General features: G+C 46.5%; 1 protein-coding gene across 2 annotated transcripts in view; it reads left to right on the top strand.

Moving 5' to 3' along the window:
* The window catches only part of LOC144607002 (rho GTPase-activating protein 45-like), a 137994-nt gene that overhangs the window by 54441 nt on the left and 55724 nt on the right, over window positions 1-27829 (top strand). For both annotated transcript variants that reach the window (XM_078423523.1, XM_078423522.1), the window contains exon 3: window positions 24258-24401. In XM_078423523.1, coding sequence (XP_078279649.1) covers window positions 24258-24401 — 144 coding nt within the window. The remainder of the gene's footprint in view (window positions 1-24257; window positions 24402-27829) is intronic.

Genomic DNA, 27829 nt, shown 5'->3' with positions numbered 1-27829 from the left:
TGGAGGAGGTTAGTTATGGGGAGAGACTGGATAGGCTGGGCCTGAGTGAAGGTGGCCTGGGGTGACTTGATAGATGTTTAAACAATTTAAAGAGACATACGTGGAGTATTCAGAATCTTTATCCCATGGCATGGATATCAAAATGAAGCAGGCATAAGTTTAAACCTTAGTAGAATCTCTACTTTGGGCCGAAGTAGAGATAGTTGAAAGCTTCAAGTTCTGAGGAATAAATATCACCAGCAATTTGTCCTGGACCAGCCACATCGAAACAATGGCCAAAAAAAGCATACCAATCCCTCTACTTCCTTAGAAAGCTTAAAACGTTCAGCATGTCCCCAACAACCCTCACCAACTTCTACAGATGCATTTGATCGGGATGCATCACAGCGTGGTTTGGCAACAGCTCCATCCAAGACCACAAGAAACTGCAGAGAGTTGTGGACGTAGCCCAGACCGTCGTACAAACCAACCTCCCTTCCATTGATTCTGTCTACGCTTCACACTGCCTCGGCAAGGCCACCAGCATTATCAAGGACCAGTTTCATCCCGGTCACTCCCTCTTCTCCCCTCTCCCATCAGGCAAGATGTACAGAAGTTTGAAAAGGCATACCTCCAGATTCAGGGACAGTTTCTTCAGTCAAATATTATCAGGCAACTGAACCATCCTCTCAGCAACTAGAGTGTGGTTCTGACCTCCCATCTACCTCATTGGAGACCCTTGGACTGTCTTTAATTGGACTTTACTGGCCTTTATCTTGCACTAAATGTTATTTTCTTTATCCTGTAACTGTACACTGAGGACGGCTTGATTGTATTCATGTGTAGTCCTTTCGCTGACTGGATAGCGCGCAACAAACAGCTTTTCATGGATGTTTGATTCGTGAAATAAGAAGAGGGAGAGATAGGATGAATGGAAGCAACCTGGAGACACAAGGAATTGCAGATGCTGGAATATCGAGCAAAACACAAGGTGCTGGAGGAATTCAGCGGGCCACGCAGCAACAGTGGAGAGAATGGATCCTTCAGACTGATTGTCGTGTGGGGGGGAGGGGGGTTAAAGGTGGAAATGAGAGGTAAGGGCAGGACAAAACCTGGCAAGTGATAGGTGGATACAGGTGAGGGGGCTTTGATTGGCCAATGGGAGGAGAACATGACAAAGGCTAGAGGTGAAAAGGAGACCAAAGGGGGTCGGGTAAGGAGAGAAGACCTGAATCGTCACCAGTCTATTTCCCTCCATGGATGCTGCCTGACCCGTTGAATTACTTCAGCACTTTGTACAGAGGGAATCTACCTCCTTCACTGGAAGGGAGTGGTGGAAACGGGTGGGAGGATGGGATTGGTTGCCTCAAAGATTAATCTTACCAGCAACTCTTATCACACTCAAAGTTGTGAAGTTGGGTCTTATTCAGATGTAATAATTCAGATGTTCATCATTGAAATATTAAGTGACGAGTAGCCTTGAAACCATTATTATGGGTGCCTATACTAAGCTCCTCAATCGGCAAAGACAAGTAACCATAAGCATTTTTTTACCACTCTGCCTACTTGTATTGCCACTTTCAGGGAGCTATGGACTTGCACCCCAAGATCCTTCTGTACACCAGTGCTTGTAAGAGTGCTGCCATGTACTTTCCTCTTGCATTTGACTCATTGAGTTATATTTTGTAACTCTGAAATTCCCATATGAATATTTATATTCTTGTCCCAACTTTGCTCTATTCCTGTTAGTATATTAATCTGATTATTTTAGACTGTGGGTTGGGGAAGGCCACAAAGTACCTTGTTAAATGGGTGTGGTCTTGCAATGAAAATACCCGCTAATTCTGCGCTAAATATAAGGCAGAGTGAATGTGACTAATCATTAGGCCGTCGTTCTACAGGCAGGGAGAGCCCATCTGATGATCATGAGATTGGAGTCTGTCACTGGGTCATTATGTAATCACAGAGTTGTTGCGGTCACACAGATGGAGGCTGCACTAGGACGTTGGCAGGTCTGGAGAAGTCTCAGACCCAACCCCGTCTGGGCGATGGAGATCTCCCATTGAGTTACCTCAGTCTTCAAAACCCATGAACTTCTCATGTTCAGGAAACACATGACGTTCCTTCACAAGTAGAGCCACCATGTGTGACCCTCCGTACAGATTAGCTTAGTTTACTTTAGAGATACAGCATGGAAACAGGCCCTTTGGCCCATCGGGTCTATGTCGACACGCGATCACCTCGTACACTAGTTCTATCCTACACACACAGGGACAATTTTACAGAAGCCAATTGATGCACAAAGTCTCTTGCCCAGTGTAGGGGAATTTAGGACCAGAGGACATTGGTTCATGGTGAGGGGGAAAAGATTTAATAGGAATCTGAGGGGTAACTTTTTCACACATAGGGTGTGGGTGTATGGAACAGCTGCCAGAGGAGGTAGTTGAGACTGGGACTATCCCAACGTTTAAGAAACAGTTTGATAGGTACATGGATAGGACAGGTTTGGAGGGATATGGACCAAGCGCAGGCAGGTGGATTAGGGTAGCTGGGACATGTTGGCCGGTGTGGGTAAGTTGGGCCAAAGGGCCTGTTTCCACACTGTATCTATGAATCTATGACTCAATTAACTTACAAACCTGCACGTCTTTGGGATATGGTAGGAAACCTGAGCACCTGAGGGAAAACTGTGGTGTGACAGAGAGAACGTGCAAACTGTAAGCACATAGTGCCGGTGTTCAGGATTTAACCCATGACCTGCAGCACCACTGTGTCACCCTTCCCAACTTGCTTGCCATCAGTCAGTGTGGCAATAGCATGGCGGCTGTGAGCTGTGCAAGCAGTTGCCATCAGGAAGCGCCCAGCCATAGATTTTGCCCAAAATTCGAACTAGCTAATGGTCCATTAAAATATCAACACATTTCTCCCACATATGTTAAATATTTCACATTAATACCCAGTTAAGCTTCAATGTCCTCTTCATTAAATGCCTAAAATATATACATTTTCTTAGATCTGTACTTATACGGTAATTTAATTCTGATATAAATGATCAGGATGCATCGGCCTAATTATACCAGTGTGTATATTTAAGTTTAGGGTCTCCAAACTTTTTGTTGGAATAGTAAACGTAGCTTGTCAAATCGTACTGCCCCAAATGATTAAAGGAAGCACCTTCTAGGATGAAAGGAACTGTCAAAAGAAAATAGCAAGGGATTTAATGACAGCAGACAAACGAAAAAGAATGCACAAATGTTGGAGGAACTCAGCGGGTCAGGCATCATCTCAGGAGACATGGAGAGGTGACGTTTCGGGTCGGGACCCTTCTTTGGACTGAAGAGTCTGAAGAGGAGCATCAGTCTGAAGAAGGGTTCCGACCTGAAAGGTCACTTATCCATGTTCTCCAGGGATGCTGCCTGACCCGCTGAGTTACTCCAGCAGTTTGTGTCTTTCCTTGGTAAACCACCATCTCTGGTTCTTTGTTCCTTGTTTCTAAATTTAAGAAATCTCGGGGTGATCTATGTGGTGCGACTGTAATGGAGGGCGGTTCCTGGCTAACTGGTGCCCTCTTGTGGGGATGAAGTGTTTTGAAATCCAGATCAAGTGGGGGAAGTGGCAGGGAGATAAAGTGGGAGCAAGGTGAATGCCAAAGTACGTTGTTAATGCAGATAAGGTTGTTTCTGCCATAGCTGTGACCAGACTAAATATTGGCAATTTTGTAAAATCTAAGCTTAACCAGAAATACGGTTGCTAAACACTTTAATTCTCCTTCCCATTCCCACACTGACCTTTCTGTCCTCGGCCTCCTCTATTGTCAGAGTGAGGCTAAACGCAAATTGGAGGAACACCATCTCATATTTCGCTTGGGCAGCTTAAAACCCAGGGGTATGCATATTGACTAGGCTCGGCGATCGTCAGCCTAAACCTACCCGATCTCCCAGTTGCTAAACACTTTAACTCCCCCTCCCATTCCCACACTGACCTTTCTGTCCTGGGCCTCCTCCATTTTCAGAGTGAGGCCCAGCGCAAATTGGAGGAACAGCATCTCACACCTCGATTGGGCACTTTACACCCCACCAGTATGAATATTGACTTCTCTAACTTCAAGTAGCCCTTGCTTTCCCTCTCTTTCCATCCCTCCCCTTCCCAGTTCTCCAACCAGTCTGACTGTCCCCAATTACATTTATCTCTGTTTGCTTTATTGTTACCTTCTCCTGGCTAACAATGATCTATTCTACATTTTCCTTGATCTCCACCTCCTTTGATGTGTCATTCTCACACCTTACGCTTCCTTATCTCTGTATCTTCCCCTACCCTGACTCTCAGTCTGAGGGTCTCAATCCAAAACGTCACAAATTCCTTCTCTCCAGAGATGCTGCCTGTCCCGCTGAGTTTCTCCAGCATTTTGTGTTTATCTTCAGTATGAATATTGATTTCTCTAACTTCAAGTAACCCCTGCATTCCCTCTCTCTCCATCCCTCCCTCTCCCACCCAAGTCACACCAGCTTTCATTCTCACCTAGCTACAGCTAACAATGGTCTGTTTCCTTATCAAAGGTATTTATTCACAAAATGCTGGAGTAACTCAGCAGGTCAGGCAGCATCTCAGGAGAGAAGGAACCAGCATCTGCAGTTATTTTCTTACATGGCCTGTTTCCTTTATCATTGTTACATTTTTGCATATCTTTCATTCATTTGTTCTATATCTCTCTACATTATCGTCTATATCTCTCGTTTCCCTTTCCCATGACTTTCAGTCTGAAGAAGGGTCAGGACCCAAAACGTCACCCATTCCTTCTCTCCAGAGATACTGCCTGGGCTGCTGAGTTACTCCAGCATTTTGTGTCTATAGAGAAATGATGTTGTTTAATCATAGAAACACACTAGGAACTGCAATGCACAACTCATTCTTGACCCCTCAGATCTTGGTGCTGGAGAGTTGGCAGTGACCCAGTTCATGGCCTTATCCCAGGCTCCAGATCAAGTGCAAGGGTTCCCATGAGTTTCTGAACACGACTGATTTAGCTCCTAATGTCAAAGACCCCCAGTTTAAAAAAAACTCTTTCTGGAACTGGTTGTTATTTTGACTTCTGTGGTGCTTCTCTGCAGCACAAACTTGGCTTGGTGCCCGTGTAAGAGCGTGGTGCTCAATAACTGATTTGTCTCGGATCACGATACAACATTGTATATCAACTTCCGACTTTGTGATCGCCTCCCTGGCTGATATACTGCACTTCCAATCATTTCATGTTGAAAGTTAAACATACAGTGTGTTGCCTCATTTCAGTGTAGTTTAGCTTAGTTTAGAGATATGGCGCGGACTCGATGGGCCTTTTCCCAAGCTGTATCTCTCATCCCCGCACACTAACACTATCCTACACAAACACTCGGGACAATTTACACTTGTATCAAGCCAATTTGCCTACAAACCTGTACATCTTTGGAATGTGAGAGGAAACCGGAGCTCCCAGAGAAAACCCACGTGGTCATGGGTGGAGGCTAGTCTGCATGACGTACTTTAAAGAAACAATGCCTTTTTTCAGCAAGTTTTCCTAGATTAAAGGAGTCTATGAAAGGAAAGCATTTTTGCAGTTAAAATCATGTTCAAAGAAGTTTAGTATGTTGCTCCTGTCTTGCGGGGTTTGTTGGACCGAATACCCTTTCATTTTAAGATAGCTTTCTGGTATTTGTGCTTCCTGTATTCACTCAGAGATTCAACTGTCTGCTGAAGGTTTAGGTTTAGTTATAGCTTAGCCATGTGACGGTTTAGTTAGGGTCCAAGTGGTTATCTGAGAGCAAGAACCAGCATTCCTATCACGTCCCTCTTCTGGTTTGTATGCATGTATCATGATGTTGAAGGCTGAGCTGTAGTCAATGAATAGCATCCTGACATATTGTGTTCGTATTGTCAAGCTGATCCAGAGCTGAATGTTGTGCAGGAGCAACGGCATTCCCATGGACCTATTTTCCCCTCATGGCAAGTTGCAAAGAGTGTAGATTACCCAGGACTGGCACAGATATGGGCCCTAACCAATCTTTCAAAGCACTTTATTATGGTGGTGGTACCACTATGTACTGGTCATTGAGATTGGCCAATTTTATTCTGTGGAGGTATTTATTCACAAAATGCTGGAGTAACTCAGCAGGTCAGGCAGCATCTCGGGAGAGAAGGAATAGGTGACGTTTCGGGTCAAGACCCTTCTTCAGACTGATGTCAGGGGGGCGGGACAAAGGAAGGATATAGGTGGAGACAGGAAGATAGAGGGAGATCTGGGAAGGAGGAGGGGACGGGAGGGACAGAGGAACTATCTAAAGTTGGAGAAGTCGATGTTCATACCACTGGGCTGCAAACTGCCCAGGCGAAATATGAGGTGCTATTCCTCCAATTTCCGGTGGGCCTCACTATGGCACTGGAGGAGGCCCACGACAGAAAGGTCAGACTGGGAATGGGAGGGGGAGTTGAAGTGCTCGGCCACCGGGAGATCAGTTTGGTTAATGCGGACCGAGCGCAGGTGTTCAGCGAAGCGATCGCCGAGCCTGCGCTTGGTTTCGCCGATGTAAATAAGTTGACATCTAGAGCAGCGGATGCAATAGATGAGGTTGCATGTGACGGTTGTTATTCTGTGGAGGACTGGAACACATTTTTTGATGAAACCAGTGAAGATTGAGGTATATTCATTCATTTTGGTTGACGTGATCTTGAACATTTTCCAGTCCACTGACTCCAAGCAGTCCTGAAGTAGACCCTCAGCCTCCTTGGACCACTGCAGGGTTATTCTCTTCGTTCATGCCTCACGCTCCATTCTCTGCCTGTACGCCGGGAGGAGCAGCACGGATGGGAGCTGAGACTGGCTGAAATGAGGGCGAGGGGTGGAGTGAGCGGCGTACCTGATGGTGGTGGGAGCTGAGGGGTAGAGATGTAACACCCTGTGTGAGGCAGGAGACACGCTGCTGCACAAACTAAAGCCAGTTGGGCAGGTACCTGGCAAACATCCGATGGCGTATTATGAGAGACATGAGATGCAACATGTCTTAGGTCAGAGGACCATCCAATCTGGTCCGTGTACCCATAGGACGTACAGGTTTTTGCTTAGGTTGAAACAAGGAACTGCAGATGCTCGTTTACCAAAAAAGGCTCCACATGCTGGAGTAACTCAGCGGGACAGGCAGCGTCTCTGGAGAACATGGATAGGCAATGTTTCGAGTTGGGACCGTTCTTCAGACTGATGAAACTGATGGCTTTGGCTTGCTTTCTCTCACATCTTCCTGTGGCAATCCTCCACTTCATCAGAGGCACTGACCTCCCCACCATCGAAGAGATCTGTTGGAAGCTCTGCCTCAAAAAGACAGCCAGTATCATCAAAGACCCACACGACCCTGGCCACCTTCTCACTTCACTCCTACCACCTGGAAGAAGGCACAGGAGCCTGAAAACCGTGACTACCTGGTTCAAGAATAGCTCCTTGGCAACACCCATCAGGCTCTGAAACACTACACAGCACTAACCACAACTGTGAACTATGGACTGCCTTTAGTTGCACTGAGGACTTAACGGGCTTTTCTTTGCACCAGTATTGGGAGTACTAGTTTATTGAATTTATATTTATTATATATTACATCGTGCACTGCTACAAGTAAGAATGTCATTGTAGAATGTCAAGGACGTACCTTCAAAATGGAGATGAGGAGGAATTTATTTAGCCAGAGGGTGGCGAATCTGTGGAATTCATTGTCACAGATGGCTGTGGAGGCCAAGACCTTGGGTATTTCTAATGCAGAGATTGATAGGTTCATGAATACTAAGGGTGTTAAAGGTTACGGGGAGAAGGCAGGGGAATGGGGTTGAGAGGGAGAAATTGATCAGCCGTGATTGAATAGCAGAGCAGACACGATGGGCTGAATGGCCTAATTCTGCTCCGATGTCTTAAGAACTTTATGAACTTATGGTCCATTGTCGGTACATATCACAATAATAATAATAATAATAATGCATTACATTTATATAGCGCTTTTCAAACACTCAAAGACGCTTTACAGGGATTTCGAGAACATAGAGAATTGAATAAATAGATAAATAAGTAAACGTACAGAAAAAGGAGACAGAAGGTGAGGTGACCTTCAGTGGTTGAAGGCAGTGCTGAACAGGTGAGACTTCAGTGATGTTTTGAATGTGGTGAGTGAGGAGGAGTCTCTGACGGTTTGGGGTAGTGAGTTCCAGAGGGTGGGAGCAGCGATGGAGAAAGCCCTGTCCCCCCAGGATCTGAGTTTGGTCCGGATGGGGAGGGAACAGGAGATTGGCAGCAACAGAGCGGAGGGTGCAGGTGGGAGTGTGCCTGTGGAGGAGGTCAGTCAGGTAGGATGGGGCCAGGTTATGGAGGGCTTTGTAGGTCATGAGGAGGGTTTTGTACTGGATTCTCTGGGGGATGGGGAGCCAGTGGAGTTTGTAAAGGACGGGGGTGATATGGTCACGGATCGGGGAGTGGGTGAGTAGACGGGCAGCGGAGTTTTGAATGTATTGAAGTTTACTGATGATTTTTGAGGGTGAGCCATAGAGGAGGCTGTTGCGGTAGTCCAGACGGGAGGTGATGAAGGCGTGGATGAGGGTTTCTGCAGCTGTGGAGGAGAGGGATGGACGGAGACGGGCAATGTTTTTGAGGTGGAAGAAGGCTGTCTTTGTGATGTGTTTGATGTGTTTGTCGAAGGAGAGGGTTTGATCAAAGATGATTCCAAGATTCCGGATGTGAGGGGAGGTGGATACTGGGAGACCATCAATATTGAGGATGAAGTTTTGGGTGGATTTGGTGAGCGTTTTTGGACCAATGATGATGATTTCAGATTTGTTGCAGGTGAGTTTGAGGAAATTTGATTGAAGCCAAGATTTTATTTCAGTGATGCAGTTTGTCAGTGTAGAGTGTGTGGTGGTGGAGATTGACTTGGTGGAGATGAGGAGCTGGATATCATCGGCGAAGCAGTGGAAGTTGAGACCATGACGGCGGATTAATTGACCAAGGGGGAACAGGTAGAGGATGAAGAGGAGGGGGCCAAGGACTGAGCCTTGGGGGACACCTTGGGGGAGGGGAGCGGTGGGGGATTTACAGTTGTTAATGGAGATGAACTGGTGCCTGTCAGAGAGGTAAGATTTGAACCAGGATAGGGCTGTGCCGGTGATGTTAAAGGAGGTTTCAAGTCGAGTGAGGAGAATGGAGTGATTTATGGTGTCAAAGGCGGCGCTGAGGTCAAGTAGGATGAGGATGTTGAGGTTGCCAGCGTCGGAGGAGAGGAAAAGGTCGTTTGTGATTTTGAGGAGCGCAGTTTCAGTACAATGAAACGCTCTTGACTCCTGGCCCACCTGTGTCTCTCTGGTCCTCTCTGTCTGTGCAGTGGGGGGTTGTTTGCATTTACTGAAGGTAACGCTGCTCTTATTTCGGTCTGCTCTTGACTTTCCACCACTGTGTTTGTACACGTGCACCTACAACTGAGTGAGGAGATGCATTCGTCGATGCCACGGAAAGCATGTACCCATTTGGGGCCCTGTTGTCCCTTTAAACTCACTGACTGTTCGAAACCCCGGTGCTGAGCTTGTGACGAAGCCACAAACCTGCGGCGGTTTGAGAGAAGTCTGAATAACAGGAAGCTGCAGAGAGTTTCACGTCGGATCTAATCGACACCTTGAAATGTTCAGAATTTTTAAGAGAAGTTTTGGACATTTCTTTTACCCTAAGATTATTCTGTTTCTCAAGCTGAACCTGAGAGTAAAACGTGTAGGAAGGAACTGCAGATGTTGGTTTAAGCCGAAGAGAGACACAAAAATAACTCAGCTGGACAGGCAGCATCTCTGGAGAGAAGGAATGGGTGATGTTTCGGGTCAAGAAGGGTCTGAGGAGGGTTCTTGACCCAAAAAGTCACCCATTCCTTCTCTCCAGAGATTGCTGCCTGTCCCGCTGAGTTACTCCAGCATTTTGTGTCTCTCTTCTGAGAGTAAAACCATTGGGCAGTAACTGATACTTTACCTGTGCATCAGTAAATTGTGATTTCAATTTCCGCTCTATAGACTTGACCCCAAAGTCCAAGCATTGCAGTACCAAGGGAGTACAGTATTGCCAATAGTAGCATCATGGCAGATCAATTTCCCTCCTGGGATAAATATAGTTCTATCTTATCGTATCCTGTCTTTCATATGAGATGTTAAACTAAAGCATCTTCTGCCCTTTCAGGTAGTTGTATAATTAGATGACAACCTGTTGCCATATTTCCCCCCCAAAGGTTCTTCATTAATAAAATGTACAGTAAATAGAGTCAGGATATGTCTTTCTGTATATTCACTATTGCATCAATTCAATGCAATGTGCTGTTAAACCCTCTCAAACGCGGTGGATCGCAGTAGACTTGAACCCATGTTACCCGGTACCCTGCCATTCCCCCTTGCAATTGTGATAACCCTTACTTTACTGAACAGTGAGGCAAAATGTCCCCTGTAGCTGGTCAGGAAGAAAGTTGCTTTGGTGCCTAGGGGAGCCTGTGGATCAATACAGTAACAGAGAGGCCTAGACTGACGATGCAGACCTATCACCTGCAGAGCAATGGGATTCATCGCCTACATCCAGAATTAAAACAACAGCCCTGATTACTGTGACCATGAAACCGGCAGTAAAGCTCGTCTGGTTGACTGCTGTGAACTGGGGACAGAAGTAGGCCATTCTGCCTCTTCAACCTGCTCCGCCATTTAATCGGACATGGCCTGATCTGATTGTAGTCATTTCTCCCCCCCCCCTTCCCTTGCTTATTATATTCAAACTCCCTGCTGCCACCCCCCTCTCTCCCTCCCCCCTTCCCAAACTTTGAGGAAGAGAGTTCCAAAGGCTCACGACCCCCCTGAGAGATGGTCTGTTGTCTCATTACTGTTTACTGTCTTAATGTGGACGCAAGGAACTCCAGATGCTGGAATATTGAGTAAAAAAACAAAGTGCCAGAGAAACTCAGCGGGTCAGGCAGCATCTGTGGAGGGACTGGAGAGACGACGTTTCGGGTCAGGACCGTTCTTCAGATCCTTCTTCTGAACGGTCCTTCCATAAATCAGGGTACTGTCCGATTCTCCTCTACCCCAATATGAATTCTATACTGCCATCGTAGAGTCTGTCCTCACCTTTTCCATCATGGTCCGGTTTGGCTCAGCCACCAACCACGACATCCGGAGGCTGCAACAAATTGTTCGATCAGCTGAGAAGGTTGTTGGCTGCAACCTTCCCCCCATTGACGAACTGTACACTGCAAGGGCCAGGAAGCGAGCGGGTAAGATCATCTCTGACCCCTCTCACCCTGGCCACTAACTCTTTGAAGCACTTCCCTCTGGAAGGTGACTCCGGACTGTCAAAGCAGCCACAGCCAGACATAAAAACAGCTTTTAACCACGAGTAGTAGCTCTACTCAATAACCAAAAGTCTGTAGCCTCTTTTTGCTCTGGTTTATTTCACTCACATGTTTAAATTATAATTTTTATTCTTACTCTTAAAATGTTTTATGCTTTATTCTTAATTGTTTACTGTATGTTCGTGTTGTTTACATGCGTGCAAAGCACCAAGTTCCTTGTATGCGTACATACTTGGCCAATAAACTTATTCAACTTCAACTTCAACTTCAACTTCAACTTTGGACCTTGCCTCTGGAAGTGTTGTGCTACTGTGCTGAGAACTGTATTTGCCCCTCTGTATCTTTCCCTTTGCCCTACCTATTGTACTTGAGTCTGGCTTGATTGTATTTGAGGATTGTATTCTCTGAAGAAAGGCCCTGATGCGAAACCTCACCCATCCATTTACTCCAGATATGCTGCCTGATCTGCTGAGTTACTCTAACATTTTGTGTATATCTTTGGTATAAACCAGCATTTGCAGTTCCTTCTTATTACATTGTGGAATTATTTGTTCGATTGGATAGCATGCAAGACAAAACTTTTCACTGTACCTCAGTACATGTGACAATAATAAACCTAAACCTAAACCTTAGCATCCCATCTGTTTCACATGCACAACTTTATGAAGCTGAAGGGCGAGGGTTCCCAGCTAACGGGACAGGCAAGTGTTTATGTAAGAATCAGGGTGGATTTGCAGTTGAATGCCAGTTAATGAGTTTGTCTCAGAATGGATGAGTTAACATGCCAATAGGGTGAGCAAGAGTTGACAGAGGTTCAAACAGTATTACAAAAAACATGGCATTAGTGCGCGTGAACTAGATCCTTGTTTTTCCTCTGAGGCTTTTCATAAGGAGCAAGTTCAAAAGTTCAAGTACTTTGTATTAATTTTTTCTAGGCCTCTACCCTCCCTCCCTCACTGAGGTTTGAGCAAGTTAAATGGGCCCTGGCCACCTTACTTTGCAGAAACAGACTGCAAGTTACGCAAGGGTCATGGAGATTCGGAAGAAAAATGGAGGTGGAAGAATGGATTGACTTTGATCTTGCTGAAGATCTGAGCAGGCCCAAGAGTGGATATGTTGTTGCCCTGCTCCTATTACTTAGGGTTTCCAGAATCACAGGCTCAATGACTGCCCTAAATAGGCAGCAGTAGCAGCAACATTCATTACTCACCGCCTCTGAAATTCGGTTCTGTATATCTCATATAAAAGGCTAGAGTGCGTGAGTGCACCACTCCCTCAGTCCCATACTAGGATGCCAGCTTAGGATTGTGTGCGCAAGTCCCTAGGCAGGGTTAATAGTAACTTGAATTTATTACCAGGAGGGTTGTTTTATTAACACTGTTAATTTAAGTCCTTTGTTGTGATTGACCTACCAACCCATGCGTCTTTGTGAAAAACAGAACACCTGGAGGAAACCGGAGGAGAGCTTGCAAACTCTATGCAGGGAGATCCTGAAGCCAGGATTGAACCTGGGTCTCTGGCGCTGTGAGCCAGTGGGTCTACAAGCTGTGCCACTGTGATGGCCGCATGGTTCAAAGTGCATAATGTTGAATTTGTTGAGGATTGGCACCTCATTGAACTTGGTGATCTGACATCCCTGAACTCAACACAAGCCGACCGAGGCTGTGAATGTGGACTCACGAGGTGAAACTTTGGAAACATAGGACAAAGAACAATGAACGGAACAGCACTGGAACAGGCCCTTCGGCCCACAATATCTGTGTCGAACATGGCACCAAGATAAACTAATCTATTGGAGTCACAAGGAACTACAGATGTTGGAATCTTGAGCAAAACACAAAGTTGGAGGAACTCAGTGGGTCAGGCAGCATATGTGAAAGGAAATGGACAGACAACGTTTCATGACCTGAAATGTCGTCTATCCATTTAGCTTCACAAATGCTGCCTGACCCGCTGAGTTCCTCTAGCACTTTGTGTTTTGTTTAGTTTAGTTTAGAGATACAGCGTGGAAATAGGCCATTCGGCCCACCGAGTCCACGCCGACCAGCGATCCCAGCACACTAACGCTATCCTACACACACTAGGGACCATTTACATTTTTACCAAGCCAATTAGCCTACACGTCTTTGGTGTGTGGAGGAAGAAGAAAACCCACGCAAAGACACAAAGCACTGGAGTAATTCAGCAGGTCAAGCAGCATCTCTGCAAGATATGGTTAGGCAACGTTGCTTTGGGTCGGCACTCTTCCTCAAACTTTAAAACACGGTGATAAACTGGAAGAAGGGTCTGAAGAAGGGTCCCGACCCGAAACGTCAGTCCGTAGAAGGGTCCCAACCCGAAGCGTTGCCCATCATTTTTTCTCCAGAGATGCTGCCTGACCCGCTGAGTTACTCCAGCACTTTGTGTCTATCTTTGTGATAATACCGGAAGACCATTGCAGTTGTTTGCAAGCCTTGCAGGCTTAATTTGAAGACAGTGATAAGTGGGTGAAGCTCACTGGATAGAAACTGCAGCAAATGTGACTCCGATTGTTGCTTACTCTTAAATGAGCAAACTTGCTGTAAAGCTGATGGCTGGAGCTAAAGTTGAGAGGTTGGAGGTGAATTTAGGAGAACCTATTGTGCTCACTTGTATTTTTGGAGAGTGTGTTGAAACAGAAGTTTGGTCAGCAAAGAACTAAAAGAGTATGACCAGCTTTCTAAGTTGTTTGGATGTGCACAGATTCCTCTGGATTTATCAGCCGCAGTACCCATGTATTAGTTACAGTTTGAAGAAGGGTCTCGACCCAAAACGTCACCTGTTCCTTTTCTCCAAAGATGCTGCATGACCCGCTGAGTTACACCAGCCTTTTGTGTCTGTCTTCAGTTGCAGCAGCTCGTACGACTTTCCTGTCACCTGCATTTTAATGAGGTGAACCTTTTTAAGAAGCCAGGAGCCAGTTATCTCCTTCCTGTCCTCGTTATTCCCAGCACATTAGCCTGCAGAGTGTGTTGCTCCAGGCAAGTCCAGCATGCCAAGCTTCACCTCTCCTCGGCTGATTCTGTGAGCCTTGGAACAAAGAGCAGAGACTCCAGACCTCTTCACAGTCCCGGTCTCTGCTCCTCAGTCTTAGTGGCATTGATCCGGATTGGACTGTCAGCCGTGCAGCGGCTTGCTTTGGCGAAGATGTGCCTGTGCGATGTGGTTAACTTATTACTGAATGACCCTGAAGAAGAGAAACAACCTTCTTGGCTCCATGCTGCATTGGGTAAGATCCACACTCACTTTCCTTGCAGAGAACTCTGAAAGACAGAATGCATTCCTGGTGAGCTGCTGCCTCTGATGTGTGCATGAAGTTTCAAATTCTGTGGGGGACTCACAAGACAGTCCCCATGGAAAGTAAAAACGGCGGTGCTTTTTTTGATGTCATGGATTTTGTTATTTTATAGATATTTCAAAGCGTGTAATTGTTGCTTATTGAATTAGCGGACTTGCTTTAAAGGAGGAACAAGGAACTCCAGACGCTAGTCTATAAAAAAGAACACAAAGTCAGGACAGGAGAAACTCAGTGGGTCAGGCAGCATCTCTGGAGAACATGGATAGGTGACAATCCTGCTCGTGACTCTTAACGTATAAGATTATTAAGGGGTTGGACACGTTAGAGGCAGCAAACATGTTCCCAATGTTGGGGGAGTCCAGAACAAGGGGCCACAGTTTAAGAATAAGGGGTAGGCCATTTAGAACTGAGATGAGGAAAAACTTTTTCAGTCAGAGAGTTGTGAATCTGTGGAATTCTCTGCCTCACAGGGCAGTGGAGGCCAATTCTCTGAATGCATTCATGAGAGAGCTAGATAGAGCTCTTGAGGATAGCGGAGTCAGGGGGTATGGGGAGAAGGCAGGAACGGGGTACTGATTGAGGATGATCAGCCATGATCACATTGAATGGCGGTGCAGGCTCGAAGGGCCGAATGGCCTCCTCCTGCACCTATTGTCTATTGTCTATTGTCTTCTTCAGTTTAGCGTAGTCTAGTTTATTATTGTCACGTGTACCAAGGTACATTGAAAAGCTTTTTTATTTTCTGCTATCCAGTCATCGAAAAGACAGTGCATGATTACAATCAAGCCGTCCGCAGTGTACGATACAATACAATATCCTTTATTGTCGTTGTACAAGTACAACAAGATTTGTGAATGTCGCTTCCATATCGATGATACAGGATAAAGGGAATAACTTTTAGTGCAAGATAAAGTTAGTAAGGCCTGATTAAAGGTAGTCCAAAGATGTCCTATGAGGTAGAAGGCAACTCAGGACTGTTCTATAGTTGGTGATAGGATGGTTCAGTTGCCTGGTAATAGCTGGGAAGAGACTGTCTCTGAATCTGGAGGTGTGCGTTTTCAAACTTCTGTACCTGAGGGTGAGACTTGTCCTTGATTATGCTGCTGGCCTTGCTAAGGCAGCATTAAGTGCAGATGGAGTCAATGGAAGGGAGGGGAGGTTGGTTTGCGTGATGGTCTGGGTTACTTCAGTGCTTTAGTGCAGTTGGCTGAAGCTAAAGGATTGAAGTTGGGGTTGAATTTTGGAGAATCACTTTGTATTTTTCGAGGACATATTGGTGCAGAAGTGTAGTTAATGAGAAAACATCGAGAGGCTTGTTCTGAAAGGGGCTGCAGGAACACATCAGGTATGTCAATGAAAGCTCCAAGTATTTGAAGTGTAGTCACAGTTGTAAGGCTGGCAACGTCAGCAGCTGTGTTGTGCACCGCCAGATTGCAGTTACATGAAAAGGGCACAAACTGTTGGAGTCATTCAGCGGGTGAAGCAGCATCTCTGGAGAACATGGATAGGTGACGTTTCGGGTTGGGGCCCTTCTTCAGACTCCCGAAACTTCACCTGGCCGCTGGCCCCGTTCTCCAGAGACGCTGCCTGACCTGGTGAGTTACTCCAGCATTTTGCGTCCTTTTGTGTATTAATCAGGTTCTTTATAGTTACCTCGGTTAAGAGACAAATTATAGACAGAGTGCGCCAGAGAGAATCTCCTCCATTATTCTTCTAAACTGTCCAAGAGAATCTGTTACACAATGACTCGAGAAAGCAGGTGATTGCCCCTGTTTAACAATTCATTCAAAATACCTACCTGGTGCAAGCAATCATTTGTCCAAAGGCATTCAAGTCAACACAGTATTGGGGGAATTCATCCCAATGCCCTGTCCAACAGATACCACTGAATAGCCACCTTAAAACAGATGACCTGGCTACTTATTTCATGTTCATGTATGGGAATTGGCTGGTGCATTTCTGAAGTTACTGCAGTTTCAAAAGTAGCTTTTCCCTTGGGACCTCCTGCATCTGTGAAATGCATCGTTTGAATGCAGTTTGTAAAACATTGTACTGCTCTTGTGTGTTTTTGTAAATGCTTTGGAATGGTTTTGCTACGTTGCGCAGATGGCTGTGCGAGAGGGTTGAGAAATGCACTTGACAACGGGATCACTCGCTGAAGGTGTTCACAGGTGAACAGAAACCTAGTGTCGACTAACAGCCAAATCTGGGGACACAGGTGCTGGAATCTGGAGCAAAAAATAAAGTGCTGGAGGAACTCATCGGGTCAGGCAGCATCTGTGGAGGGAAATGGACAGACAATGTTTTGGGACAGGATCCTTTTGCGGGTTGAAGATGGGTTCAAATCCTCCGCTATTTCTTTATTCCTTATTATCACTTCTCCAGCATCATTTTCCAGTGGTTCATGCCCACTCTTGACTCTTTCTTACTCTTTATATGGCTTAAGAAACTTTTGTTATCCTCTTTTATATTATTGGCTAGCTTACTTTTGTGATTCATCTTTTCTCCCCTTATTGCCTTTTTAGTTACCTTCTGTTGGTTTTTAAAGGCTTCCCAATCCTCCAGCATCCCACTAAACTTTGCAATGTTATCTGCCTTCTCTTTCAGTTTTTGTGCTGTATTCGACTTCCCTTGTTAATCACGGCCGCCTCATTCTCCCGTTAGAATCTTTCTTCCTCTTTGGAATGAAAACATCCTGCATCTTTCGAATTGTTCCCAGAAATGTCTGCCATTGCTGTTCCACCGTCATTCCTGCTCGGGTCACTTTCCAATCGACTTTGGCCTGCTCCTCCCTCCTGCCTCTGTCCTTGAATCTGGAGGGATGCATTTGAAAACTTCCGCACCTCCTGCCTGATGGGAGAGTTACAGGATTCACAAAAGTCATAAGTTGCTGCAATGACCTCATCACATGTGAGGAAATACAATGAGGAAATAAAACCACTGCGAAGGGGAATCACAAGTCAAAGTGCCCAGACTCATTTCAATGAGGTGGGCACTCTCCAAAGAGAGGGCAGCAGCAAATGTGCCAATTTTCCAAGCATGTGGGCAGGGTGGGGGGAGGGGGAGGGGGAGGTGGGGCAGATGAACAGTAATGGTCCTGATCCAGGCTCCTTTTACGCAGCCCCAGTCCCAGCCTTCTGAGTCGGAATGGCTTAGGGGCCAGTCCCTCTCCATAAACAAAGATGTTGGCTGACATCCCTGTGCAATGCCGGAGCAAAACTCTGTTATTTATTACCCATTAGATGTCAAACCACAGCCCGATTGCTCAGTTGCATAGAACAATCCGCAGCTCGATTTCGAAGCTGCCCTGAGAAATATTAGAATGGGCACTAGGGTGGCATGGTGGCATGGTGGCAGAGTTGCTGCCTTACAGCACCAGAGACCCAGGTTCAATCCTGACTATGGGTGCTGTTCTGCACGGGGTTTGTATGTCACGTTGCAAGTGAGAATGTCATTGTTCCGTTTTGGGACATATGACAATAAAACACTCTTGACTCCATTTCATTGCTGGGATTCTCACCGGGGAAAGCTGAGAAGAAGGATTCCCACCACGAGTCATGGCAAAGGTTAAGCAGTCATACTTTTGGAACCAAGGCCCCGAGTTTTGTCCCAAGTACAAAGAAAGACCTGGAAAATACCTTCACTGGTTAAAAACAGGGGAGAACTGTGCAGTTCCGCAGGCATGTGCCGTAGAAAGTATTTTATTCAGATGCAACACAGCTTGGTTCTGGAACAGCTCCATCCAAGACCGCAAGAAATTGCAGAGAATTGTGGACGCAGCCCAGACCATCACACAAACTAACCTCCTTTCTATTGACTCCATTTACATCTCGCGCAGTCTGGGCAAGGCCAGTAGCATAATCAAGGACGAGTCGCACCCTAGCCACTCCCTCTTCTCCCCTCTCCCATCAAGGTGTAGAAGTGTGAAATCGCACACCTCCAGATTCAGGGACAGTTGCTGCCCAGCTGTTATCAGACAACTAAACCATCCTACCAACAACTAGGGAACAGTCCTGAACTAGAGAACAGTCCTGAACTACTATCACGGTGGCCCAGCGGTAGAGTTGCTGCCTTACAGCGAATGCAGCGCCGGAGGCTCAGGTTCGATCCTGACTACGGGTGCTGTCTGTAAGGAGTTTGTACGTTCTCCCCGTGACCTGTGTGGGTTTTCTCCGAGATCTTCGGTTTCCTCCCACCCTCCAAAGACGTACAGGTATGTAGGTTAATTTAATTGGCTGGGCAAAATGTTAAAAACATTTTTTTTAATTGTCCCTAGTGTGTGTGTGTGTAGGATAGTGTTAATGTGCGGGGATCGCTGGGCGGCGCGGACCCGGTGGGCCGAAGGGCCTGTTTCCGCGCTGTATCTCTAAATCTAAATAATTGGAGACCCTCAAACTATCTTGGATCGGACTTTACTGGCTTTATCATGTACCAAACATTATTCACGTTATTCCTTCCATCATGTATCTGTACACTATGGACGGCTCGATTGTAATCATGTATAGTCTTTTCGCTGTGGTTAGCACGCAACAAAAACTTTTCACTGTACCTCGGTACACGTGACAATAAACTAAACTCAGTTCTGCAAATGCTGCCTCAAAGACTTCACCTCCATGACCCACCAGCGTAGCACCTGCAACTACTAAACATTTGGGACTGCCCAGTCAACGTTGAACATAATTATTTAAACTAACACTCTCAAACTAAGAACTGACGATAATGGACATAAACTGCTTGAGTGACTCAGTGGGGCAAGGCCGCATCTCTGGAGAGAGGGAATGGGTGACGTTTCAGGTCGAGATGTTGCCTGTCCCGCTGAGTTACTCCAGCATTTTGTGTCTATCTCCGGTTTAAACCAGCATCTGCTGTTCCTTCCTACAAACTCAAGAACTGCCCATTTGTTCCTTTTTTTCCCCCTTTTGTGAAACTCCAAACTCGATGTGAATTACGGTGATTGTGCTGAGCACACACCCACTCGTTTCACTCATGGCCCGGGATTAAAAATGTTAATGAGGGCAGGGTTGTAGCCAGATCGGAACTGTTTCACGTTCGAGTAAGTGTGAGATAATTATGTTAAATTGACCAAAAACAGTTCAATGTAACAACAGTTGGATGGCAGCTTGATGCTGTGCCTGGAGGGCAAATTCCTGTCCAATGTTATTAGCAGCTGAATGGGGAACATATCCGATAATTGCAAAATGTTGGCACCCAGCGGTCTACCACCAACAGGTGTGACTTCTTTCTGCAAATTGAGAGAGCCATCCAGCACAGAAATAGACACCTTCAATGCACTCTGTGCATGCTGGCCTGAAATACGGTCCGACGAAGGGTTATTTTCTGCTTTGATAAAACTAATTATTTGGTTGAAAAGATTTTCCAGAAGTCACATCTTCCCATCTCCACCCCTTTCCGTTTTCTACAGAGACAGTTCCCTCCACAACTCCCTTGGTTAATAGACAATAGACAATAGGTGCAGGAGTAGGCCATTTGGCCCTTCGAGCCAGCACCACCATTCAATGTGATCATGGCTGATCATTCTCAATCAGTACCCCGTTCCTGCCTTCTCCCCATACCCCCTGACTCCGCTATCCTTAAGAACTCTATCTAGCTCTCTCTTTAATGCATTCAGAGAATTGGCCTCCACTGCCTTCTGAGGCAGTGAATTCCACAGATTTACAACTCTCTGACTGAAAACGTTTTTCCTCATCTCCGTTCTAAATGGCTTACCCCTTATTCTTAAACTGTGGCCCCTGGTTCTGGACTCATTGGGAACATGTTTCCTGCCTCTAACGTGTCCAATCCCTTAATAATCTTATATGTTTCGATAAGATCCCCTCTCATCCTTCTAAATTCCAGTGTATACAAGCCTAGTCGCTCCAGTTTTTCAACATATGACAGTCCCGCCATTCCGGGGATTAACCTAGTGAACCTACGCTGCACGCCCTCAATAGCAAGAATAGCCTTCCTAAAATTTGGAGACCAAAACTGCACACAATACTCCAGGTGCGGTCTCACTAGGGCCCTATACAACTGCAGAAGGACCTCTTTGCTCCTATACTCAACTCCTCTTGTTATGAAGGCCAACATTCCATTGGCTTTCTTCACTGCCTGCTGTACTGTACCTGCATGCTTCCTTTCAGTGACTGATGCACTAGGACACCCAGATCTTGTTGTATGTCCCCTTTTCCTAACTTGACACCATTCAGATAATAATCTGCCTTCCTATTCTTACCACCAAAGTGGATAACCTCACACGTGTCCACATTAAACTGCATCTGCCATGCATCCGCCCACTCGCACAACCTGTCCAAGTCACCCTGCAACCTCATAGCATCTTCCTCACAGCTCACACTACCACCCAGCTTTGTATCATCTGCAAATTTGCTAATGGTACTTTTAATCCCTTCATCCAAGTCATTAATGTATATTGTAAATAGCTGCGGTCCCAGCACCGATCCTTGCGGTACCCCACTAGTCACTGCCTGCCATTCTGAAAGGGACCCATTTATCCCCACTCTTTGCTTTCTGTCTGTCAACCAATTTTCTATCCATGTCAGTACCCTACCCCAAAATACCATGTGCTCTAATTTTGCCCACTAATCTCCTATGTGGGGCTTTCTGAAAGTTGAGGTACTCGAGGTTAACTCATCCCTTCCCATCCAAACCACCCCCTCCCCAGGCCCCTTCCCCAGCAACCACAGGAGATGCAACACCTGACCCTATACGTCCTCCCTCGACTCTGTCCAGGGACCCCGACAGCCCCTTCAGGTTAGACAGAGGTTCACTTACATCTCCTCCAACCTCATCTACTGTATCCGCTGTTCCAGATGTGGACTCTTATATATCGGCGAGACCAAGCGTAGATTGGGCGATCGTTTCGCTGAACACCTTTGCTCAGTCCGCCTTGGTCCCACGTGATCTCCCGGTTGCCAAACACTTTAGCTCAGCGGACCGGGCAGCATCATTGGAAAACGTGGATAGATGACTTTGCTGGTTGGGACACTTCTTCAGATTTTGACCTGAAACATCACCTATTTATTAATAATAATAATAATGCATTTTATTTATATAGCGCTTTTCATATACTCAAAGACGCTTTACAGAGATTTAGAGAACATAGGGAAATGAATAAATAGATAAATAAGTAAATAAGTAAACGAACAGAGAAAGGAGACAGAAGGTGAGGTGACCTTCAGTGGTTGAAGGCAGTACTGAACAGGTGAGACTTCAGCGATGTTTTGAATGTGGTGAGTGTGGAGGAGTCTCTAACGGTTTGGGGTAGTGAGTTCCATAGGGTGGGAGCAGCGATGGAGAAAGCCCTGTCCCCCCAGGATCTGAGTTTGGTCCGGATGGGGGGGGATAGGAGATTGGCAGCAGCAGAGCGGAGGGTGCAGGTGGGAGTGTGCCTGTGGAGGAGGTCGGTCAGGTAGGATGGGGCCAGGTTATGGAGGGCTTTGTAGGTTATGAGGAGGATAACCTCATTTATGTTCTCCAGAGATTCTGCCTGTCCTGCTGAGTTACTCCAGCACATTGTGTCTTTCTGTGAAAAAAGTGATCACATCATCTCTGAATTTTTTTGCCTTATCTTAACCCTATACCCTCTGATTATAGATACCCCTCTCATAATCTTGCATTCTTCAATCGGTTTCCTTCCTCAGCATTTTCCACTCCAAGTAAAATAATAGAAGATTTTTCTCCCCCTGAGAAGCAACTGTGAATGAATAATAGATGGATAGAAGGAACCGCAGATGTTGGTTTGCAAAAGCACTACATAATGTGCTGGCGTAACTCAGCAGGACAGGCAGCATCTCTGGGGAACATGGATATGTAACGTTTCATGTCGGGGCTCTTCTTCAGATTGATTATAAGGGAGTGGGGGGGGGGGGGAGGAGCTGGAAGACAGGAGGGGTAGAACAAAGCCCTGTGAATTAATTAATCCCATGTAACTGTATTGAGGATCAGACTGCTTACTAACTAACGGATACAAAGCAATTCTTATTAGTACCTCAAGGGAAGAAAGCACCAGTCTCTGGAAACAACACAGGTATAATTATTGCAGGAGGGTGTTTTTGTGAGAAGGCCCACTCTCACCTGCATTGTTAGTGACAGGGAGGTGCCCAGTTTCAGTCGGGATAATTAAGAGGGTCTGCACTGTAGTAGACATTGCCATGAGCAGTCTGGAAGATGTGAACATGCCACATCACTGCAGGTCTTTCTTCTTCGACTGTTCAACGCCTAGAGCCGACCCAGGTGGAATATGAACGTGGACTGTCCAGAGTTAGTGGAACAGGGACTGCAACATTGGAGAACGTCGGAGAGAGCGGAGGGAAAGGTCCTGGAGACGGTGGAGAAGCGATTTACTGGAACAAACCCAGGGATGAGGGAATTCAGCTGTCAGGTTAGAGTGGAGAAGTTGGGATTGTTGGAGAGCAACTCTACTACCACCTCCACTGTGCCGCCCCTTTTAAGCAATAAGTGTGAATCATTTGTTGGAAAACACAAAAAGTTGGCATGTTTCCCCGCATTTAAAAGGGTTATCAGCACCTGCTGGAAGTTACAATAACGTGCATTTGAACAGAAAAGGAAACAGAAAATGCTGGAAATATTCAGCAGGTCTGGCAGTGTTGATTGATAGAGAAACATTTAGTATAAGAAAATAACTGCAGATGCTGGTACAAAAATCGAAGGTATTTATTCACAAAATGCTGGAGTAACTCAGCAGGTCAGGCAGCATCTCGGGAGAGAAGGAATGGGCGACCTCTCGGGTCGAGACCCTTCTTCCCGAAACGTCGCCCATTCCTTCTCTCCCGAGATGCTGCCTGACCTGCTGAGTTACTCCAGCATTTTGTGGATAGAGAAACATTTAATCATTTGGCCTGCTGGCCCATCTCAAGAATTAGCATTAACCTGATATGTCAACTCCATTACAATCTCCACGGATGAAGTCCTGAGAGACTCAGCCTGACATGTCAACACTCCTTTCGCCTCCACAGATGCTGCCTGACCACTGAGTTCATCCAGCAGCTCAGTTTACTGCTCCAGTCCCCAGCATTTGCAGTCTCTTGTGTCTCCACAGTTGCTGATTGACCTTCTGAGCATTTCTAGCACTTTCCATTTATAATTATTTTAGATTTCCCACCGGGTTGCCACAATGGTGCAGCAGTAGAGTTGATGTCTTACAGCGCCAGAGACCCAGGTTTGATCCTGACCACGGGTGCTGTGTGTCTGTATGTTCTCCATATGACCGCGCGGGCTTTTTCTGGGTGCTGCGGTTTCCTTTCACATTGCAAAGACGTGCAGATTTGTAGGCTAATTGGGTTCTGTAAATTGTCCCTTGTGTGTAGGATAGAACTATTGTATGCGCGATCATTGGTTGGTATGGACTCGCTTGGCAGAAGGGCCTAAACTAAGTGAAATGTGCCAAGGAGGGTCCCGACCTAAGACGTCTCCCATCCATGTTCTCCAGAGATGCTGCCTGACCCACTGAGTTACTCCAGCACTTTGTGTCTATTTGTGGTAAACCAGCATCTGCAGTTCCTTGTGCAGCTATTTTTCTTGCTGTTCGTCGCTAACGTTGGGCTGTCTTTCCCTTCCAGAGAAAACGGAGACGCGGCGACCGGTGGCCCACGAGTGTCTCGGGGAGGTGCTGAGGATACTACGGCAGGTCATCAACAAATATCCACTGCTGAACACCGTGGAGACGCTGACGGCCGCGGGCACTTTGATTTCAAAAGTGAAAGGTACGACTGAAGGGGCACTAGGCTGCTATTAACATGGGATTCGCAAAGTGACCTCCGGGGGAATTCTCAGCTGCCGCACCTACTGAAAGGGGAAATGTAGTTAGGGGGATCTTCATTGTTCAGCACCTGTCGTCTCAGCCTGCGGGGAGAATACAGGTGGATTGTAGATGTCCGAGGTCAGAAGTTCAAATGCCGCTGAGTAAAAGGTGAACTTAACTGCTTGCCTCAGGCAGAGGACCGGTGGAGCAGCGGTAGAGTTGCTGCCTTACAGCGAATGCAGCGCCGGAGACTCAGGTTCGATCCTGACTACGGGCGCCGTCTGTACGGAGTTTGTACGTTCTCCCCGTGACCTGCGTGGTTTTCTCCGAGATCATCGGTTTCCTCCCACACTCCAAAGGCGTACAGGTTTGTCGGCTAATTGGCTTGGTATGATTGTAAATTGTCCCTAGTGCGTGTAGGATGGTGTTAATATGCGGGGATCGCTGGTCGGCGCGGACTCGGTGGGCCGAAGGGCCAGTTTCTGCGCTGTATCTCAAAAGTAAACTAAACTAAAAAGCATCAGTCATGCAATTGAAAATGGTGATCAAACTCTCCCGGGAAGGGCTGCCTGTCAGGAAATTAACTCTACTCCTATCAAGCTCTGTACGCGGAACGGTTGGGTGTGGTGGCCAACGAACCGCTGTGTCACGCCACCGGCACCCACAACAAATCAGAAACAAGCTTCAACTAACCCTTGTAACAGGGGAATAAATACTGGACCAAATATTTCCATGAAATCGTCTCGTCCGGTCAGTGCACCTCATCAACAGGAGACTGGGCTGGTGGACTTGCCCACAAGAAGCCCGGCTTTTACAAAATACTGCAGCTGCAGGAAACCTGAAACAAAATTCTCTACCAATACTATACCTCTACATCAAGGCAGATTATAATCTCAGTCTAGGAGATTCAAGTCTACAAGAGTTAAATGAAAACACTGACTGGACTGGAGTTATACTTAACAATTAAAAAAAAATGTAATGATTATAGACAATAGACAATAGACAATAGGTGCAGGAGTAGGCCATTCAGCCCTTCGAGCCAGCACCGCCATTCAATGCGATCATGGCTGATCACTCTCAATCAGTACCCCGTTCCTGCCTTCTCCCCATACCCCCTCACTCCGCTATCCTTAAGAGCTCTATCCAGCTCTCTCTTGAAAGCATCCAACGAACTGGCCTCCACTGCCTTCGGAGGCAGAGAATTCCACACCTTCACCACCCTCTGACTGAAAAAGTTCTTCCTCATCTCCGTTCTAAATGGCCTACCCCTTATTCTCAAACTGTGGCCCCTTGTTCTGGACTCCCCCAACATTGGGAACATGTTATCTGCCTCTAATGTGTCCAATCCCCTAATTATCTTATATGTTTCAATAAGATCCCCCCTCATCCTTCTAAATTCCAGTGTATACAAGCCCAATCGCTCCAGCCTTTCAACATACGACAGTCCCGCCATTCCGGGAATTAACCTAGTGAACCTACGCTGCACGCCCTCCATAGCAAGAATATCCTTCCTCAAATTTGGAGACCAAAACTGCACACAGTACTCCAGGTGCGGTCTCACCAGGGCCCGGTACAACTGTAGAAGGACCTCTTTGCTCCTATACTCAACTCCTCTTGTTACGAAGGCCAACATTCCATTGGCTTTCTTCACTGCCTGCTGAACCTGCATGCTTCCTTTCATTGACTGATGCACTAGGACACCCAGATCTCGTTGAACTCCCCCTCCTCCTAACTTGACACCATTCAGATAATAATCTGCCTTTCTATTCTTACTTCCAAAGTGAATAACCTCACACTTACCTACATTAAACTGCATCTGCCATGTATCCGCCCACTCACACAACCTGTCCAAGTCACCCTGCAGCCTTATTGCATCTTCCTCACAATTCACACTACCCCCCAACTTAGTATCATCTGCAAATTTGCTAATGGTACTTTTAATCCCTTCGTCTAAGTCATTAATGTATATTGTAAATAGCTGGGGTCCCAGCACCGAACCTTGCGGTACCCCACTGGTCACTGCCTGCCATTCCGAAAGGGACCCATTTATCCCCACTCTTTGCTTTCTGTCTGTCAACCAATTTTCTATCCATGTCAGTACCCTACCCCCAATACCATGTGCCCTAATTTTGCCCACTAATCTCCTATGTGGGACCTTGTCGAAGGCTTTCTGAAAGTCGAGGTACACCACATCCACTGACTCTCCCTTGTCAATTTTCCTAGTTACATCCTCAAAAAATTCCAGTAGATTTGTCAAGCATGATTTCCCCTTCGTAAATCCATGCTGACTCGATTAGAGACCAATCATCTCAGCCACAGGAGGACACAAAGTGCTGGAGTAACTCAGCAGGCCAGGCAGCACTTCCAGGACAGGCAGCACTTCTGGAGAACATGGAAAGGTTTCGTTTCAGGTCAGGACCCTTCTTCAGATCCAAAATGTCACCCATCCATGTTCTCCAGAGATGCTGCCTGTGGTCTGTCCCCTGAGTTAAAGCCAATAAACAAAACTGCTGAAGGAACTCGCTGAGTTACTCCAGGACTTTGTTTCATTTTTTGTAAACCAGCATCTGCAGTTCCCCTGCATCTCTTGAAAATGCTGGAAATCGTCAGCAGGTTGGGCAGTATCCTGAGAGGGAGAAGCAGTGTTAACGCTCCAGCATTTCCAGAATCCAGTTTTTACTTTATCCTGTGGTCTGTCCCCTGAGTTAAAGCCAACAAACAAAACTACCAAAGGAACTCGGTGCAGCATCTGTGGAAGGGGGGGGAGGAATGGTCAACGTTTCAGGTCGAGACCTTGCATCGAGTCATAGAGTGATACAGTGTGGAAGCAGGCCCTTCGGCCCAACGTGCCCACACCGGCCAACATGTCCCAGCTACACTACATGAGTCCTGATGCAGAGCTGCAACCCTGCCTCAACAATTTCCACCCCCCACCTCCCCATCCCACAGATGCTGCTCAACCTGACGAGTCCTTTCAGCAGTTTGTTTTTCTTGCACCAGATTCCAGCAATCTCTCGTGCCTCCAATTTGAAGCCAATGTTTGCACCTCAAATTGATCGCACATTCAAGGCAGCTCCTCCTTTGAGCTGTGAGAATGGCCCCTGTCTGCTGGCCTAAAGTTGAAAACAAAACTGCCAGTGTTCATTCAGACGTGAAATGGACTCTTTGTGATGGGCGTCCTGCTCCCGTCTGAGCCCTGGTAACTTGGCTTCAATTCCCTAACCGTCTGTGGCACAGAAAGAGGCCACTTGGCCACTGAATTGGTGCCAGATCCCATTGGCACAACCATGCCAGCCTCTTACCCGTGCCTTTGCCCCATCCCTCTGTAAATTAAAATCATAGGGTCATACAGTGCGGAAACAGCCCCTTCATCCCAACTAGTCTATAAGA

The sequence above is a fragment of the Rhinoraja longicauda genome, chromosome 28 (genome assembly GCF_053455715.1).
Source record: "Rhinoraja longicauda isolate Sanriku21f chromosome 28, sRhiLon1.1, whole genome shotgun sequence".
Lineage (NCBI taxonomy): Eukaryota > Metazoa > Chordata > Chondrichthyes > Rajiformes > Arhynchobatidae > Rhinoraja > Rhinoraja longicauda.
The sequence above is the reverse complement of the archived record's forward strand: the minus strand, read 5'-3'. Positions and strand labels throughout refer to the sequence as shown.